General features: G+C 36.9%; 1 protein-coding gene across 6 annotated transcripts in view; it reads left to right on the forward strand.

Annotated features, from left to right (window-relative positions):
* The window catches only part of LOC148847514 (uncharacterized), a 113,847-nt gene that overhangs the window by 95,569 nt on the left and 2,058 nt on the right, over positions 1–16,220 (forward strand). For 4 of the 6 annotated variants that reach the window (XR_016100812.1, XR_016100811.1, XM_088950019.1 and 1 more), the window contains exons 12-16: positions 1,497–1,621; positions 1,718–1,799; positions 7,627–7,776; positions 12,833–12,958; positions 16,043–16,213. Coding sequence is in view for 4 of the 6 variants with exons in the window: in XM_088950019.1 (XP_088806145.1) it covers positions 1,497–1,621; positions 1,718–1,799; positions 7,627–7,776; positions 12,833–12,958; positions 16,043–16,213 (654 nt within the window). In the remaining 2 variants the exon portion in view is untranslated. The remainder of the gene's footprint in view (positions 1–1,496; positions 1,622–1,717; positions 1,800–7,626; positions 7,777–12,832; positions 12,959–16,042; positions 16,214–16,220) is intronic. The other 2 variants (XM_088950021.1, XM_088950020.1) reach the window with 1 other exon arrangement.

A 16,220-nucleotide genomic window follows, 5' to 3' on the forward strand; every position in this document is an offset into this window, starting at 1 on the left:
CCCCACACTTTGCTCCATACAAATCGCTGATCTTACAATTTATAAAGTTTTCCTTTTAGCCTATGTGTTATTTGTTTATCACATTAGACATCGGATGCACCCTCCATTTTGCCCATCCTACTCTATCTCTATAGGTGACATCCTTCTCAATCCTTCCATTTGTTTATTCAACTTCGGTAATGAAAGAGGTCACATGGAGTTATCTCTTAGTCTCCAATCCTAAGTTTACCCTGGTTTTCATTCCTATCATTATCAAATTTACATTGCATATATTCTGTTCTAGTCCTACCTTAAAACCTCTATCTAAGGTATTTGTCCATAAACCTAATTTTTCTTTTACTCCCTTGTTAGTCTGGAATAAGCCAATTATCTAATTACAGAATCCCCATTTGTTCTTTTTTTATTATTTTTTTTGAAAGGTAAAGTAATAATTTTATTGAATCAGCAAATAACTCAGTACAACATGAGAGCTAGCCACAAGTAGCTGCTCAGATTTTAGGACAAGCTACAGATCCCAGATCGAAGTGGACTTTACTAATACAGGAACATTTAGACCTTCAAAATCAGGTGTAACAGCCACCCAGGAAATCAGCTTGCTGACTGCCTGCTGTACTATCTCCTCTGTGCTCTTAGCTTTGTTGCTGAAGATTCTTCTATTCCTTTCAGACCAAACTGCCCACATCACTACCGCAGGAACAGTTCTCCAAATTAAACTCCCTTTTCTATTCAAACCTTGGAGATTCCAGCAAAGCAGCAGATCTTTAACTGACTTTGACATAACCCAATTAAGACCAGCCGCTCCAATGAAATGATACCAGACTTTTGAGGAGATAGGACAATGTAAGCACGGATGGTCGTTGGACTCAGGCAACAAAGCACACAACCCACACATCAGAGAAGGGAGCTGATTTTATCATTGATCTCCATTTGTTCTTTCAAGAAAACATTTCCAAAAAATCGATAATGTGAATGAAATATCAAAAAGTTCAAATGATATTCTAAAATGCAAGGCTTAGATGTATAATTTATCAATGAAATTCAAAATATCATCAATATCAACAATGTATTGGAGATTTATGGGAAATTTTGTAAAAATATTTTGTATCATGCCGTAGTGAATAAGGGAGATTTCACCAAATCTTGTCAATATTGCTAACTATGGTTGATTTTTATCTAGAATATATTATACCCGAATCTTAGCCATACTTTATTAGATGAAATGAGTTAGATCCATATATCTTAGATATCTAATTGGATTATGTCTTATAATACCCCTAGTATACGTGTACATATGCATGTGAGTGTAGTTCTACACTTCTATTCACTGCATCTGTAAGTGACATATGAGCTCTATATGATGCTTTCTAGGTTCTTGTTAGACTTGTGCTTTCTTTATCTGACATTGACCTTCACTTTTTATGTTTCATTATTCAATGTCTAACATCTTAGTTCATTCTGATCCTTTCCTGAATGAATCCTTTGTGCTAATTAACCAGGGAGATGATGTTGATAGTCGCTCAGTTCCATCTACTATTGAGCAGCAGTATTCAAATAGGAGAAACGTAAAAAGTAGTAATGTGATTCTAAATAGGAGTACCCAAGATGAAATCTTTGCAGATAGGTTTGTGTGCAGCTCCAAATGCTTAATTGATCTTTTTGTTTTCTTTATATTGGTATTTAATCTCATTCATGGTATGAATTTTTCTGTTTCCTTTAGTAACCATCGTGGTTTTTGGAGCTTCTTGGTGCGCCAATCTACTGCAAAAAGGGAAGCCAGATCATCATCTTTGGGTCACATTGTATGTTCTTAATGGCTCTGATTACTTATCCTATCATATGTTTACCTTTTCCTTTTTGAATGTTTCACAAATCCATGGGTATGATTTGATGTTGGAGAAAACTGTCAACAGACCCAGAGCAGAATACAGAATTCTGGGGATGAAGAATGGATGATTCGACCCTACCCCAACGGTCCTTTATATAGAAAATGAAATTAAAAAAAATTACAGAGAGACCCTTGTAGGGCAACAGAAATTAGAGAATTTACAGAGAGGCCCTTGCAGGGCTGAAGAGAAATTAATTATAAAATAAGAGAAACAATACGATAAGAACTACAATAAAATGGTACATCAGGGAGTTTCTTCACACTCCCCCTCAAACTGATGTAGAGGCATGAGCATCAATTTTCTTACAAGAAATAAGTGTCTAGACCTCGTCATTGCCTTTGTGAAGATGTCAACAACTTGCATATTAGGCAACATGAGGGAGACAGATAGAGTTTGCAAGAAACTGGTCGCGGATAAAGTGGCAGTCCACCTCAATATGCTTTGTCTTTTCATGAAAGACAGGATTAGAGGCAATCTTAATAGCACTAGTGTTGTCCACATATAGAGGAATGGGCGTAGGAGAGGAATGACCCAACTCTTGAAACAAAGATTGAAGCCAAACAACTTCACTACAAACAGATGACATTGCCCTGTACTTTGCTTCTGTAGAGGACTTGGAAACAGTTTGTTGTTTCTTGCATTTCCATGATATTAGAGAGTCACCCATGAAAACACACCACCTGGTAGTGGAGCAGCGTGTGTCGAGGCATCCAGCCCAATCTGCATCAGCATAGGCCTTCAGTTGGAGAGAAGAAGATGAAGAGAAGAAAGACCTTGTGATAAAGAGCCCCAAATATAGTGAGTGGTTCAATGCACCACAGTCAAATGAGGTTGACAAGGGGAAGAGACAAACTGACTAACAACTTGAATTGCATGTGAGATGTCAGGACGAGTCATGATCAAATAGATGAGAGACCCTACAAGTTGCCAATAGAGGGAAGCATTAGGAAGTAGGGAGCCTTCTGATTTGGATAATTTGACATTCAACTCCAAGGGAGTATCAACCCGTATATCATCGGTGAGGTTGGCCAACTTAACAAGATCAGAGGGATGCTTGTGTTGGCAAACAAAATAACCTCGGGAGCTCCGTTGAACTTCAAGTCCTAGGAAATAGTTAAGAGCAAGGTTTAAAATGTTGATGTTGATGGAAATGTCGCTTACCAAAATATAGGACATATGTCGGAAATGTCGAGGGGAAATATTGTAAAAATTAGAGACATTGTGGAAATATGCAATAATATTTTGTAAAATGATAAAAGAAGCATTAATACATATTTTTAGACTAGTATCTTATTCCCAACCATTATATAAAGCTAAGAAAATAAGATTAATAACAAATTAGTAAATGACGATTTACTGATTTATTATGCATTTTGATGTTTTTACACGGTTATCTGATATTTTCTTTACTATTCTGATTTGTTATAAATTCTAATATATTTATTTCACACTAGTAAATAGAAATACATTGATTCTGATTTTTTAAATATTAAAGTTATAATACATTATGTTTTATTTATAAATTTAATAAACTGATTCTCCTTTTTGTAGTATTAAGGTTATGATAAATTCTGATTTCTTATAAAACTTAATGAGTTTATTATGATTTTTAATACTAAACTTATAATAAATTTATTCTGATTTTTTATATTAAATGTAGAATATGATTTATTATAAGATTTAATAAACATTTTCTGATTTTAATAAATATTTTAAAAAATACTAACTAATTAATATTTCATTACTTGAAAAATATTTTTTGTTTTATATTATAAAGTAATTAATGTATTTTTTGTTTTTATATTTTTTAAATCTTTTTTATAAATATTTTATTTGAAATATTAAATAGAAATTATTAATGGAATAATTTATATTAATATACTGTACTATAATAATATAATATACTAATATATTATATTCTTAATGTACATTAGTTGACATCCTGTCGACATAATAGGAAAAATTGTTTTTTTTTGGTTATTTGGACCGATTTGGTCGACATTTCCGAAATATAGGAAATGTCAACCGGTATAATGTAATTTTTATATTACCATCCATTTTCATGTCGGTGAGCCTTGACATCAACATATGTCGAGCGACATTAGCGACATTTGAAACTCCCAGTGGTTAAGAGGGTCGAGATCTTTCATGTGAAAGGAACTATAGAGAAGAGACTTGAGGTCTTGAATTCCTTTTGTATCATCTCCAATCAACAATATGTCATCCACATATAGTAAGAGAATGGAAAGGCCCTGGGGTCTTTTCCGGACAAAGAGAGAGTAGTCTAATGCACTTTGGCTATATTGGGGTTGCACGACAACATCTCCGAATTTTTCAAACCAACCTCGAGGGGCTTGCTCGAGCTCGTAGAGGGACTTCTTTAGCCGACAGACGAGGGAGGGATCACTACAATACCCAGGAGGAGGTTTCATATATACTGTTTCCTTTAGATGACCATGTAAAAAGGCATTGTTCACATGCAATTGAAAGATAGTCCAAGAGTGTGTAGCAGAGAGGGCTAAAAGAACACAGACTGTAGTAATCTTGGCCACTAGAGCAAATGTCTCTTCATAGTCCATGTCATACTCCTGCATATATCCCTATGCCACAAGCCTAGCTTTGTAATGGTCTAGAGACCCATCACATTTCAGCTTGACAGAATAGACCCATTTGCTCCCAATAATAGAGCCATCTGAAGGTGTTGGGACAAGGTCCCAGGTGTCATTCTCATGCAAAGCTTGAATCTCTGCATCCATGGCTTCTTGCCACTAAGGGCTGCTACTAGCCATCTGCTGTAGAGGTCAAAACAACAGAGAAGCTATGGTTTGAAGGAAAACCAAAGCGGTTTGGTGGTCTAGAGATATGAGTAGAACGGCGTAAAGGTACAAAAGGAATAATTAAGGAATTTGAAACAGGGGCATCACTTACAGGGTTTTCTATGATGGGCGAGGGATTCGGACCAAGAGGAAGAGGGGTCGTAGGCGTAGGAGCTCGACCACAAACCCGTTTGTGAGAGAAGACGAGAAGATCCTTCTTAGTAGTGGACAATGGAGTATCATGTGGTTAAAAATCATGCAAAACTGAAATAGAGGGTGCAAATAACTTGGCAATTTCTGAAAAAAAAGGAGATATGCTCAAGAAAAATCACATTTCGGGAAATACGAATACGATGTGCTGAGGGATCGTAACAACGGAATCCCTTGTGGTTAGGGCTATATCCCACAAAAGTACACATGACAGATTGAGCTGAAAGCTTTGAACATTCATGAGGAGGAAGATGAACAAAGCATAGACACCCAAAGACATGAAGATGAGAAAGATCTGGGGGGGGATCCAAACATCTTTTGATGAGGAGATATGTTAGCAAGCACAGAAGATGGGATACAATTGATCAGATGCACTGTCGTGCTAGTGAGCTCAACCCAGAATGTGGGAGGCGCATGTGATTTTTGTAGAAGAGTCCTTACAACATTGAGAATGTGGCCATTTTTTCTTTCTGCCACACCATTTTGCTGAGGAGTGTCTGGATAGCATCGTTGGACTTGTATGCCATGATGTTTCAAATAAGCCAAAAATCCCCCATCACTGTATTCTCCCCCTGATCTAAGCATAAGGTCTACACATTCACTTGGAAATGAACTCGAACCATGTTATGAAACAACCTTGGAAAAACTTCTGATTTGTCTTTGAGAAAGTAGATCCAAGTGTACCTGGTACAGTCATCAAATTACACAAAATACTTGTATCTCATCCGAGAAACAACAGATGAAGTCCAAACATCACTACGAATAATTTCAAAAGGCGAAGTAGCATGTTCAGCTCGGTGAATGAACGGTAAAATATGACTCTTACTCAAACAACAAGAAACACAAGATGTATCAAAGGATTTCATAGAAGGAATTTTAGTTTTAATAAAACCAGACTCAAATAAGTATTTAAGTTTTTCAGAATTTGGGTGGCCCAAGCGTTTATGCCACAAATCTCAAACATAGTTTCTCTGACTCAAAATAGGACTTAATGTAGAAGAACACAAATAAGCAGAGGATGATGCTGATTGAGATTTCTCCAACTCCAATGCAAACAAGCGGCCCATCCTACACCCCTTCCCTTTCACCTTCCCAGTGCACTGGTCCTAAATCAAACAACCATCAGAGGAAAAGGTTAGAATGTAACCTTCATCAACTAGTTGACCAACCGAAATAATTTGCATATCATTAAATAAAGCCAAATTATTCTTGAATAATCATCAATGAATGTAACAAAATATTTGAAACAATTATAAGACTCAACACGACTAGGACCCTAGGATCAGAATGGACAAAAGCAAATGGACTCGAGACTTATTATTTTTTGGAACAAAAGACACAATGGTGTTCACTAAGCTGACACAATTTGCATTGCAACTGGTAACAAACTCCATACATGGGACTAGCTTCTTAAGAGCAGGAAGAGACAGATGGCCCAACCAACAACGCCACTGTAAAGGTGTAAGTGTCATATGGAGGGCTTTCTACAAACCACCACCATCCAAATTATACAGTCCTCCAACTCCATGCCTGCCACCTATGACTACACTCACATACTATACCATGGCCTCTAGTAGCACTTCCATGTCAGTTCAGGCAAGAGAAAAAGAGAAAGAGATGAAACATCAGAGAAGAGAGACTGTTTGGTTCATCTGTCTTGGTTGATCCAACCCAGAAATGTTGTATTTATATTAAATGGTAAACGGACAAGATTGTCCTTACAAAAGAGGTAAAATACAGAACTATACAAATCAGCACTATAGAGTACATGCCCAAAAATATACATACAAGGAGTAAAATGACAAAACTACCCCTCTTCTATACAAAAGAAGCAAATCTTTGAACAAGTTCCTTTTTAAGAAGGGAAATAGAGTACAAGGTGGGGAAAAGAACCTTGAGAGAGGAAGAACCAACCCAGACATCCTCCTAGAAAAGAACTTTGTCTCCAGTACAAAACAACAAGTATCATACCTAATGTGGCATAGGAACTGAGGAAGGATACCATGAATTGCCCCACAAGGTGTGGCGAAAGTTGCTCAAGCCAACACTCCCACATCCCAAACATTGCCTACCTGTCCATGTATGATGCCACAATCTCTCCCTTTCCAAAGGCCACCTCCACAACCACCTACCTAGCAAATGTTATGTTCTTTCCTAGGTTGCCTATACCTACCCCCCCTTGCTCCTTCCTTTTACAAACAGTTACCCAGTTGACCAAGTGGTCCCTTCTATCCACCTCTTACAAAAACACTTTTTTAGTGTTTGGCTGGTAACTAGCACAGGCTTTTTTGATATAAAAAGCCCATTCAGAGCTTCTTCACCAAATGATTTTTTGACTAACTTTTGGCTTCTCTAACAAGAAAAGCACAGAAGGCCCATTGGAGAAGCACTCCCAAATGCAGCCATAGTAATTGAAGTATTTGTATCTCCAACTCAAACTAGCATTAAAATTTTGAACCCTAGTTGAGCTGAAACCTGACATCACTCAAGATGAAAAGCTATGACTCTTGTGGCTTCTAAGTTAAATCTTAATTTGATTAGTTTGTACAGATAGCTCACCAATATTAGTATGACCTACCAGTAATCAGTTCACAGTTATATGTGGCTAGAATGCTTTTGCATGCAGAAAAGCCAACATATATATGGCTTATTGCGTATTACCAAATTTTTTGCTTTATGAATTAAATAATTCTGAAGGATATATTTATGTCCAGGAAGGTGAACCTTTGGAGCAGACTACTGCAAATGTTGGTGATGCTGACTCTGAATCAAATGAAATTCGCCGGTTTGAACTTTTAAGGAATGAACTAATTGAACTTGAGAAAAGAGTTCAAAGAAGCACTGATCAATCTGAGAATGATGAGGTATTCTTTGAGAACTATGTATTTAACATATTGTAATAGTTTTGAATCTTATAGAAGAGATTTCCGAGGACTACTTTTGTAGATCCATCAAATTTTACTAGTTGCTCAGGTTCAAACAAGAAACCTGTCATATGACTTGTTGGATGGATTCTGAGTTCTAAATACACATGGACATGCATAGAAAGGAAGAGGAAACAAGATAATTAAAAGTGATGAATGCATATACATCTCAGTTCCTAGATATTCTCCTGCCAATCTCTGACCTACCACCAGGAATCTTCCCATAACCCCCCCCCCCAAAAAAAAAGTAATAAATTGTTACACCCTGGTGTCTCCTTCTCACTTCCTGTTTGCAACTACAGAAGTCCAAGAATGGTTAATGACTTAATCCTATTTCTTTCTATAATTAATTCCTAGAAGGAAATGAAGAGGTTATTTGGTTGGAGATTCATAAATACTCTTATCTCTACTATTTATTAGATCCTCCAAAATAAAATAGTTCTTTTATTAATTACATAAAACACAAAAGAACCTATATACCAATACATCTACAACCTAAAAACCAAAAAATGGTAGAAAGAAACCTACTTCTTTGTAAATAATTTTAGTTCTCACCAAAAAGAAAATACAGAAAATCAGTAAAGTCACCCTTTCTTATCTCTAAGAAGGGAACAAAAATCATCAATTTTCTTGAACTCCAATTTCATTCTTTACCCTCTTCACCTCTATGAAGACCCAACATTTCAACTCATTGTTCTTTGCATATTGATCTAACAAAGAACCATCTCTACCTCTATGTTAGAGAGGTATGATTAATGTGTTTGTGATTTGATTTCCTAATGGTAAAATCCTATCATGTCTGAGAGCAGCCGCCTTGTTCAACAAAGGCCAAAGGTTAGTCTGTAACTCTGTATCCAGTTCACCCCTCCCAAGATCCCAGATAGAAGGGACCAACATTGGGTAATGGCACTTTTTGTTCATGAGGGATTAAATATTTATGATCTAATTCTTTTATACATTTATCATCATCATCATCATCATATAAACTTTGTCCCAATTATTGGGGTTGGCTACATGAATCCTGTTTTTCCATTCTATTCTGTTCAGTACTTCAGTGCCATATACATCGTTAATTATGGGTGCTTAAATCATTTCTTTATACATTTATTTATGTAAGCTATTTTTGAATGTTTAGACATTTCTTTTGTAGATTGCATTTTATATTCTAATATTACTGGTTAGAACTGATTGGGCTTTTGCAAGTTCTGTTTTGTTTTATGAATTTCTTTATTTTATTTCTTTCATTTATAACAATTCCCACTATACATTTTATAATTTGAGGTTATCGACTGAACTGATCCTAAATCTTCTCTTATATTTACGTAAAAATTAGAAAAGAATTTAACATGAATAGATGATCAGTTGAACTAGGTAGGATGTTCAATAGAATTTTAAAAATAAAATAAAATAAAAATTTACATTGATACGCTTTTACTCCCCCCACCCCCACCCCCCCACCCCAGAGTATTTGATGTAGCACAGGTGGGTCTACCTTCGAGCACACACCCATAGAGTTCCTTTACTATTAAGGTTGAGGTGCAGCAGGTGCCCCAAAACTATAGTGAGACTTCTTGCAATCTCAGTACCAATGGTCCAAATAGAAGCCTTCTCTAATAAGTCCTTCATTAAAGAATCTAGCTAAGGGATATTCAAGTCCTAAGACAACCATTTTTAGTCATATTTTTCAAGGTTCTAAGGCGGGACTAGATGACAAAGGGTGCAATCTTAGTACCAGCGGTCCAAATAGAATCCTTCTCCAACAAACCCGTTATTAAAGAATCCAGAAAAGGGATATTGAAGTCCTAAGACAACATTTGTAGTTATAGTTTTCAAGGTGCGAAGGTGGGGATAGGTGACAAGGGAGGTGGTGATTAGGTGGCTAAAGGAGGGTGACAACAGTTTATGGAGTTATAACAATGAGAAGAAAAAAATTAAATGGCTGAGTAGGGATATTGTGGTTCATTACAACGGGGTGAAGAGGACTGCTAATTCTTTTGCTGATGGGTTAGCAAAGCAAGGGGTGAATAGGGATTCGATTTTTGGGGCTAATTTTTTATTTTTTCCCTTGTATTTTTTTGGTGGGGAGTTAAGTCTTTTTACCTCCCCTTTGTACCTAAGCTTCACATAGTTTCATATCATTAATAAAGTTTCTTGTTATTGATCAAAAAAAAAAAAAGATGGGTGACAAGGAAGTGCCTTGTCACCTAGTCACCCAAGGTCCATAGGTCCATAGAAACTAACAACCATCTTTTATTGTTTATACACTATTTATGTAATTAGGGGTCGTTCATCTTATTGACTGAACTAATCCTAGGATAGGTGCTATGGACCCTTAAATCTCACTGCTACAACCCATTTACTTGTTGGTCTGCTCTTAGCTTTTCTAACCTCTTCAACTTATGACAATCACTTATTCTATGTTTCTAATTGGTACTGTAGATAGTCTTCTCTGTATGTGACCAAAGCACCTTAGTCAACTTTTTCTCATTTTATCACCTATTGAAGTGACTCCTACATTCCTTTGAATAAGCGTAAAGTAATTTGGTTAAATTAAAAAGCCCATATAAAATGAGCTGACATGTGACCCCCTCCTTGTTGGTAGGCATCAATGTTTTCAAACTGTCATTGACCTGGATGTTGGACCGGAAACCGTCCAGGCAACCAGTTCCGTTTTACCCCAAACCCGGTCCCTGGTCAAAAACCATTGAATTAGTCAACAAACCGTTGACCTGGATGGTTTGACCGTTGAACTGTTCAGCCCAGAGAAAGGTTTGCTGTTTATTACTTCTGACAAGTTGGAACAAGAATGAAAAGAGAAAGTTTCTCAGATCTGAGATCTACTAGAGAGAGAGATCAGTTGAGGGATGTGTGAGACAGTGAGAGAGATCTCACATTTAGAGATATGGGAGAGCAGTCTAGACAACAGATCTGCAAGAGAGAGAGTGTGTGTGAGATCTGAGACTGAGAGAAATCTCTCTCTCTCTCTCTCTCTCTCTCTCTCTGCCATCGACAGCTTCTCAAATCTGTCATTCTCAAATGGTCAAACCTTATTTCTCTTATATTTATATGCATTTTGCCCTAATATTCCAATCTAATGGGTAAGATGACATATCACTTGTTAAATATTTAAACCGTTTGACCCGGACGATCGAACCACTGACCCAGGAACCAGCGGCCAGAATGGTTCCATTTCTGGGTTGGTTTTTAAAACCTTGGTAGGCATATTGTCCCTCGTCTGATTGGATAAGGTGATTATATAACCATCCCCACATCTATGAAAGACCCCCACTAGGGGAATCCATGCCTAATGCAAAATCGAAGAGAGAAAAAGAGAGAGGTGTGGAGAAGGGAATGAAAGAAAGATACCCCCATTGGTTGGAGCTAGATTAGCAGGTGGAAATGTAGAAAAATCTTTCTCCCTCTTCTCTTCTATTGTACTATTCATGTCATAATCTCTTCTCCCATCATTTCTATGTGCTATGACAGGTAGAGATGATTAGAAGGATAATGGGATGGTGATTTCCTCGCTGGCCAATCATAAGCTTTTTAAAAAGAAGCTTCAACTCTTTTTTTATTTTTATAATATTTTTGTAATCTCTTAAAGTCTCGCACTATACAGTTTTGTTTAGAGGATACTGTTTAGGTGTGTAGTCCCAATGTACAGCTTCTCAACGTACATGGGTTCCTCTATGTTTCTTTTTTGAATAGCTACACTCATTAATCAATACAATTCTTTTATGTTCCAAAAAAATGACAGAAAATTTATCTTTTTTCTTCCCCTCTAGTTCATCTCAATAAAGCAGAAAGTTCTAGGAAGCGAGAAACACTGCATACACATTACACTGTAATTGCAGTCTTCTAGCAAGCAATAAAAAGAAGAAATGTAGGAGGAGAAACTGCTTACATCCTTGTTAAGTGATTTCGCTGATTGCAGTCCCCTACAAAGTGAGAAACAAATCAAATGGAGGAAAAAGCTACAAAGCAGGGAAGAAAATGACATGTAGGAGGAGAAAATTACCTACAGCCTTGTCAAGTGACTTGGCTGGTTGTAGTCCCTCTACTAAGTGAGAAACAAAACATATGTAGGAGGAAACTGCCTACAACCTTGTTAAAGCTAGCAGATTGCAGTCCCCTCCAAATCAACAAATAAAGAAGCAGGAAAGAAAAAGGCTATTACCTAATGTTAGTCCCAACTCTCTGGGGCTTTGGAGGGGTGGACTGGATAAGAACCTAACCTTTGGAACTTTTTGCACAAAGTGACCACTCTTAGACTCAAACCACATTCTAAATCTCACACTTGTTGTCTCAAGGAAATGGATCCTAAAAAAATTGAGTACAGCCTTGTTCTTGAAAATTGGCAATTGCAAATCTTTTCAAAGGGATTATTGATTATAGTCAGGTTAAGTAAACTGAACTAATTACAGAAATTAGCTAAATCGCCATCAAATAGGTCTGCAGTCCATTAAATAAAGAAAATGACTTCCATATTCAAGAAAAGGAATAAAGGATAAACTTATAAAATATGAATTTGTATATCTTAATATTCCCTTCATCTCTCTGAAACTTATAGAGATATTCAAAAAGGACTAAACCAGAAATCTCACTACAAGAGCTCTGCAATGATGCAATTCTATTCTTTGGTTTGTTTTATTTCTTTAAGTTAGAATAAGAGGGTGTTCTCTTCTTTTTCTAGAGATGTAATTTAGGGGACCATCTTATGATACTTCGAATGGTCCTTATGCAGATTAATAACTTTGCATTATTGAGTGAATTATCTTGCATGAAATCACATCAAAATTTATGTTAATACACTTGCATTGAGAACTTATAACTAACCAGAATATCCTTGTTTACATGCTTTCACTGTAACTTAAAATTTGATAATCATGTTCCTGATTGTGATTCAATCTTAACAAAAGTTGAGTTCATGGCCATTTTCTGTTTATTCTTCATATTGACTGCTTTAAATGAGATAGTTTCATACATGTTTTTCCAGGATGTTAATATCACTGATAACAGTATCAGTTATAGTGTTGAACATGGAGATAGTCAATTATTTCAGCTGCAAAAGAAAGAAGGTGTCATTGGAAAATCACTTGACAAGCTAAAAGAGGCTAGCACGGTATGACCATTTTCCCAAACCAAGGGATGATATATAACCTAAATCTTACATATGGTAACCATAGTGCAAATGGCAGAGCAATGCAGATTCTGTACATTCAAGGTGGTTTTTGTGTGAAAACTGAGTATCATTTGATGTGTTCCACCTAGGAAATATCGAAGGAAAAAGGTTCAATGTGAAACACTCAAACTAGCCTATTTATATTAAAGTAGTAAACATTTTCCTTCACCTCCATAGCATTACAAATATGTCAATGGCTCAGCATCCATGGGAATCTCCTTTTAGAATCATGCATTGGTGAAAAAGACCAACAACCTTATTAATATCCAAGATGAATAGGACATGACTGACCTAAAATGGTAACCATCAAGTGAATATCTGCAGGTCAAGTTCAACTCAATTTCTGGTAAAGGTTATAGTATAACCACAAAGGTTATACTAAAGTCACTAGTTAAGAAATTATATTAGAAAGGTGCATAGTGGGTTTACATAGTTCAACTAAGCCCTGTCCCAAGATTGCATGTGTTCTTCCATTCTGTTTTGTTCAGTGACATATCCATTTTTTAATAATGAGTCCTTAAATCATTCCTTACTACAACCCAAGTCCTTTTTGATCTGCCCATAGCTCTTCTAGACCCTTCAACTTGTAACAGATAGTTTTTTCTTCTAGATCTTCTAGACTCTCACTCATGGAAGAAATCTCATGGAGGCAAAAGTACAGAACCCTATGGCCGAAAGAAGATGACGATAACACCCCTTTCTTCCATAAAATGGCTAATGCAAGATGAATAGCCAGTACCATTTCTCAGCTCAAAGTGGGTGATCAATATCTAGAGGAAGAATCTAGAAGTAAGGTTATTGTAGATTTCTATGAGGATATGCTAATCATAGAATCTGACACCCAAAATTGGATGGTCTGGTTTTTAACCAAATCTTAACTCAAGAAAGAGATTGATTAGAAAGCCATTTTACAGAGGAGGATGTGTTGGCTGCCATTAAGGAGATGGATGGGGACAAAGCCCTGGGCCCTGATGGATTCCCAATAAGTTAATCCTGAATCTGCAAGGTGCATCCAAATTGAAAGACTTTAGATCCATCAGCTTAATCAGTAGCATTTGTAAAATCATAGGTAAGGTTCTTGCAAACAGATTGAGGCAGGTCCTTGGCAGTATGGTATCTCCATCTCAAGGGGCATTTGTAGATGGCAAGCAAATATTGGATGGTTCTTTGATAGTGAATGAGTGCATTGACTCAAGACTGAGGGCAGGGCAGCCAGGTGTAATGATCATATTAGATATGGAGAAAGTCTATGACCATGTCCAATGGGAATTTGTGGATTACATGCTTCATCAGATGGGATTTGGAATCAAGTGGAGGAGGTGGACTCAATCCTGTTTTCTCAACAGCTATGTTTTCCATTATGGTGAATGGGAGTTCCCAAAGGCTACTTTGCAAGGAGGAAAGGGTATCCAGCAGAGAGATCCCTTATGCTCATTTTTATTTATAATTGTTGCAGAAGCATTGAGCAATACCTCAGTGTTGCAATCACTAGAAAAAATCTGTAGAGATTTTTTGTGGTATGTGTGGCAGCAAGCACATTCATCTTGTGGCCTGGAATCAGGTTTGTATGCCAGCCTCATGGAGGGATGGGTATCAAATCCCCTGAAGCAGTAAACAGAGCTCTTCTGGGGCTGCAGCCTTGGAGATATGGCTCTGAAAAAGAAGCTCGAGGAAGGTAATTTTTAAAAATATGGGGATGAAAATCAAAGCCGGTCCACAGGTGAGGTTCATGCTTCCTATGGGGTTAACATTTGGAAAGGCATAAGTAAACTCAATCAGTCCTTCAGGAGCAACATCTTGTTCAATCCAGGAAATGGAGAACAATTTGCTTTCTGGAAAGTCCCATTGCTGTGGACTCAGCTCGTCAGTGAACTCTTCCCTTCTCTATTCCTACTGATCAGAACAAGGAAGTATCAATTAGAGATTATGATTATTAGGAGATCTTGGGAAATCAGGTGTCATGGTGTTAGGGACCCAGAGGGTCATACCAGAAGGTCAAAGGTGTATTCTAGAAGAAGGAATCCATGTCAGCTCCCCAGGGACAGCTAACCAAGAATCAGTTAAGTGTAACTAATCAAGTAGCCAACTTGGCAAGTGGTTGGGGGCAAGTTGTGATAATATGTTGTAAGGCTGTTACAACAAGACAAACAAGTATAAAGGAGGAATTTGTATTCTGAGAATGATATGAATAAGAAACTTACCTTTTCTCTCTTCTCTCTCTTGTCTCTAGCTTTTGACTCAGGAAGCTGCTTCACTCTTGAAGGGAAGATAGAGGAAGGAATCTATTTTCTCATTAGGCTGTATTTAGTAAGAGTGCAAACATTGAACCAAATAGAATTTGTACTCTGGTTCAGTTTTGCAGGCTTTGGGTTGGAATACATTTTTACTGAAAATGACAGCAATTTTGTTTTGCTGACATGTTTGCATTCAAAACAAGAGCAAATTTTGCTTCCAAAAAATGGGTGCAAACTTTGTACCCGAAGTTGGTCAATGTAAAAAAAGGCAGATTCTAGTCTTGGAATTCATATTTGTACCCATCACAACCAAATACATTCGGTAAGAATACAAAATTTATCAATGCAAAACCAAACTAACTGTGCATTTTCATGAACCACACATATTTGCATTTGCACTCTTATCAAATGCAGCCTTATAGTAGTCTCAAAATCTACAAAATGTACAATCAAGTGATGTTCATAGGATTGTGGCTTCCTTTGTTTTAAAGGAGCTGTTTTGTTGGACTTGTTAGGAAGCCATAATGATGAGTTTGCATGAACTATGGTAGTTTCAAAATATAGTGTATTTTGTTGTCTTGCAAGGATAGAAATCAGTTGAGCAGGGCCTAAGGAGGGCAATGTGGTTCTCATGGGGGAAGTGGAAATCTAATGAATTGGTGTGTCAGTATATATAGATCTTTGGTTTTGATTTTAGTTGAATGGATGTTATTCTTTAGCCAGAGTTGAATGAACAAAATTCCTTTGCCAGATGTAGCATGTCACTAACAGTACCATTTTAAATAAGCAGAATGTTTGGCAAGGTACTCAACTACTAGCCATTGATGTAGCTGCTGCCATGGGATTGATGAAAAGAGCTCTTACAGGAGATGAACTAACAGAAAAAGAAAAGTGTGCACTGCGGAGAACTCTGACTGACTTAGCATCAGTAGTTCCTATTGGCATTCTTATGCTTCTCCCTGTGAGTA

This window comes from Nelumbo lutea, chromosome 6 (genome assembly GCF_056320005.1).
Source record: "Nelumbo lutea isolate HS-2025 chromosome 6, American lotus-T2T, whole genome shotgun sequence".
In the NCBI taxonomy this organism is placed as follows: Eukaryota; Viridiplantae; Streptophyta; class Magnoliopsida; order Proteales; family Nelumbonaceae; genus Nelumbo; species Nelumbo lutea.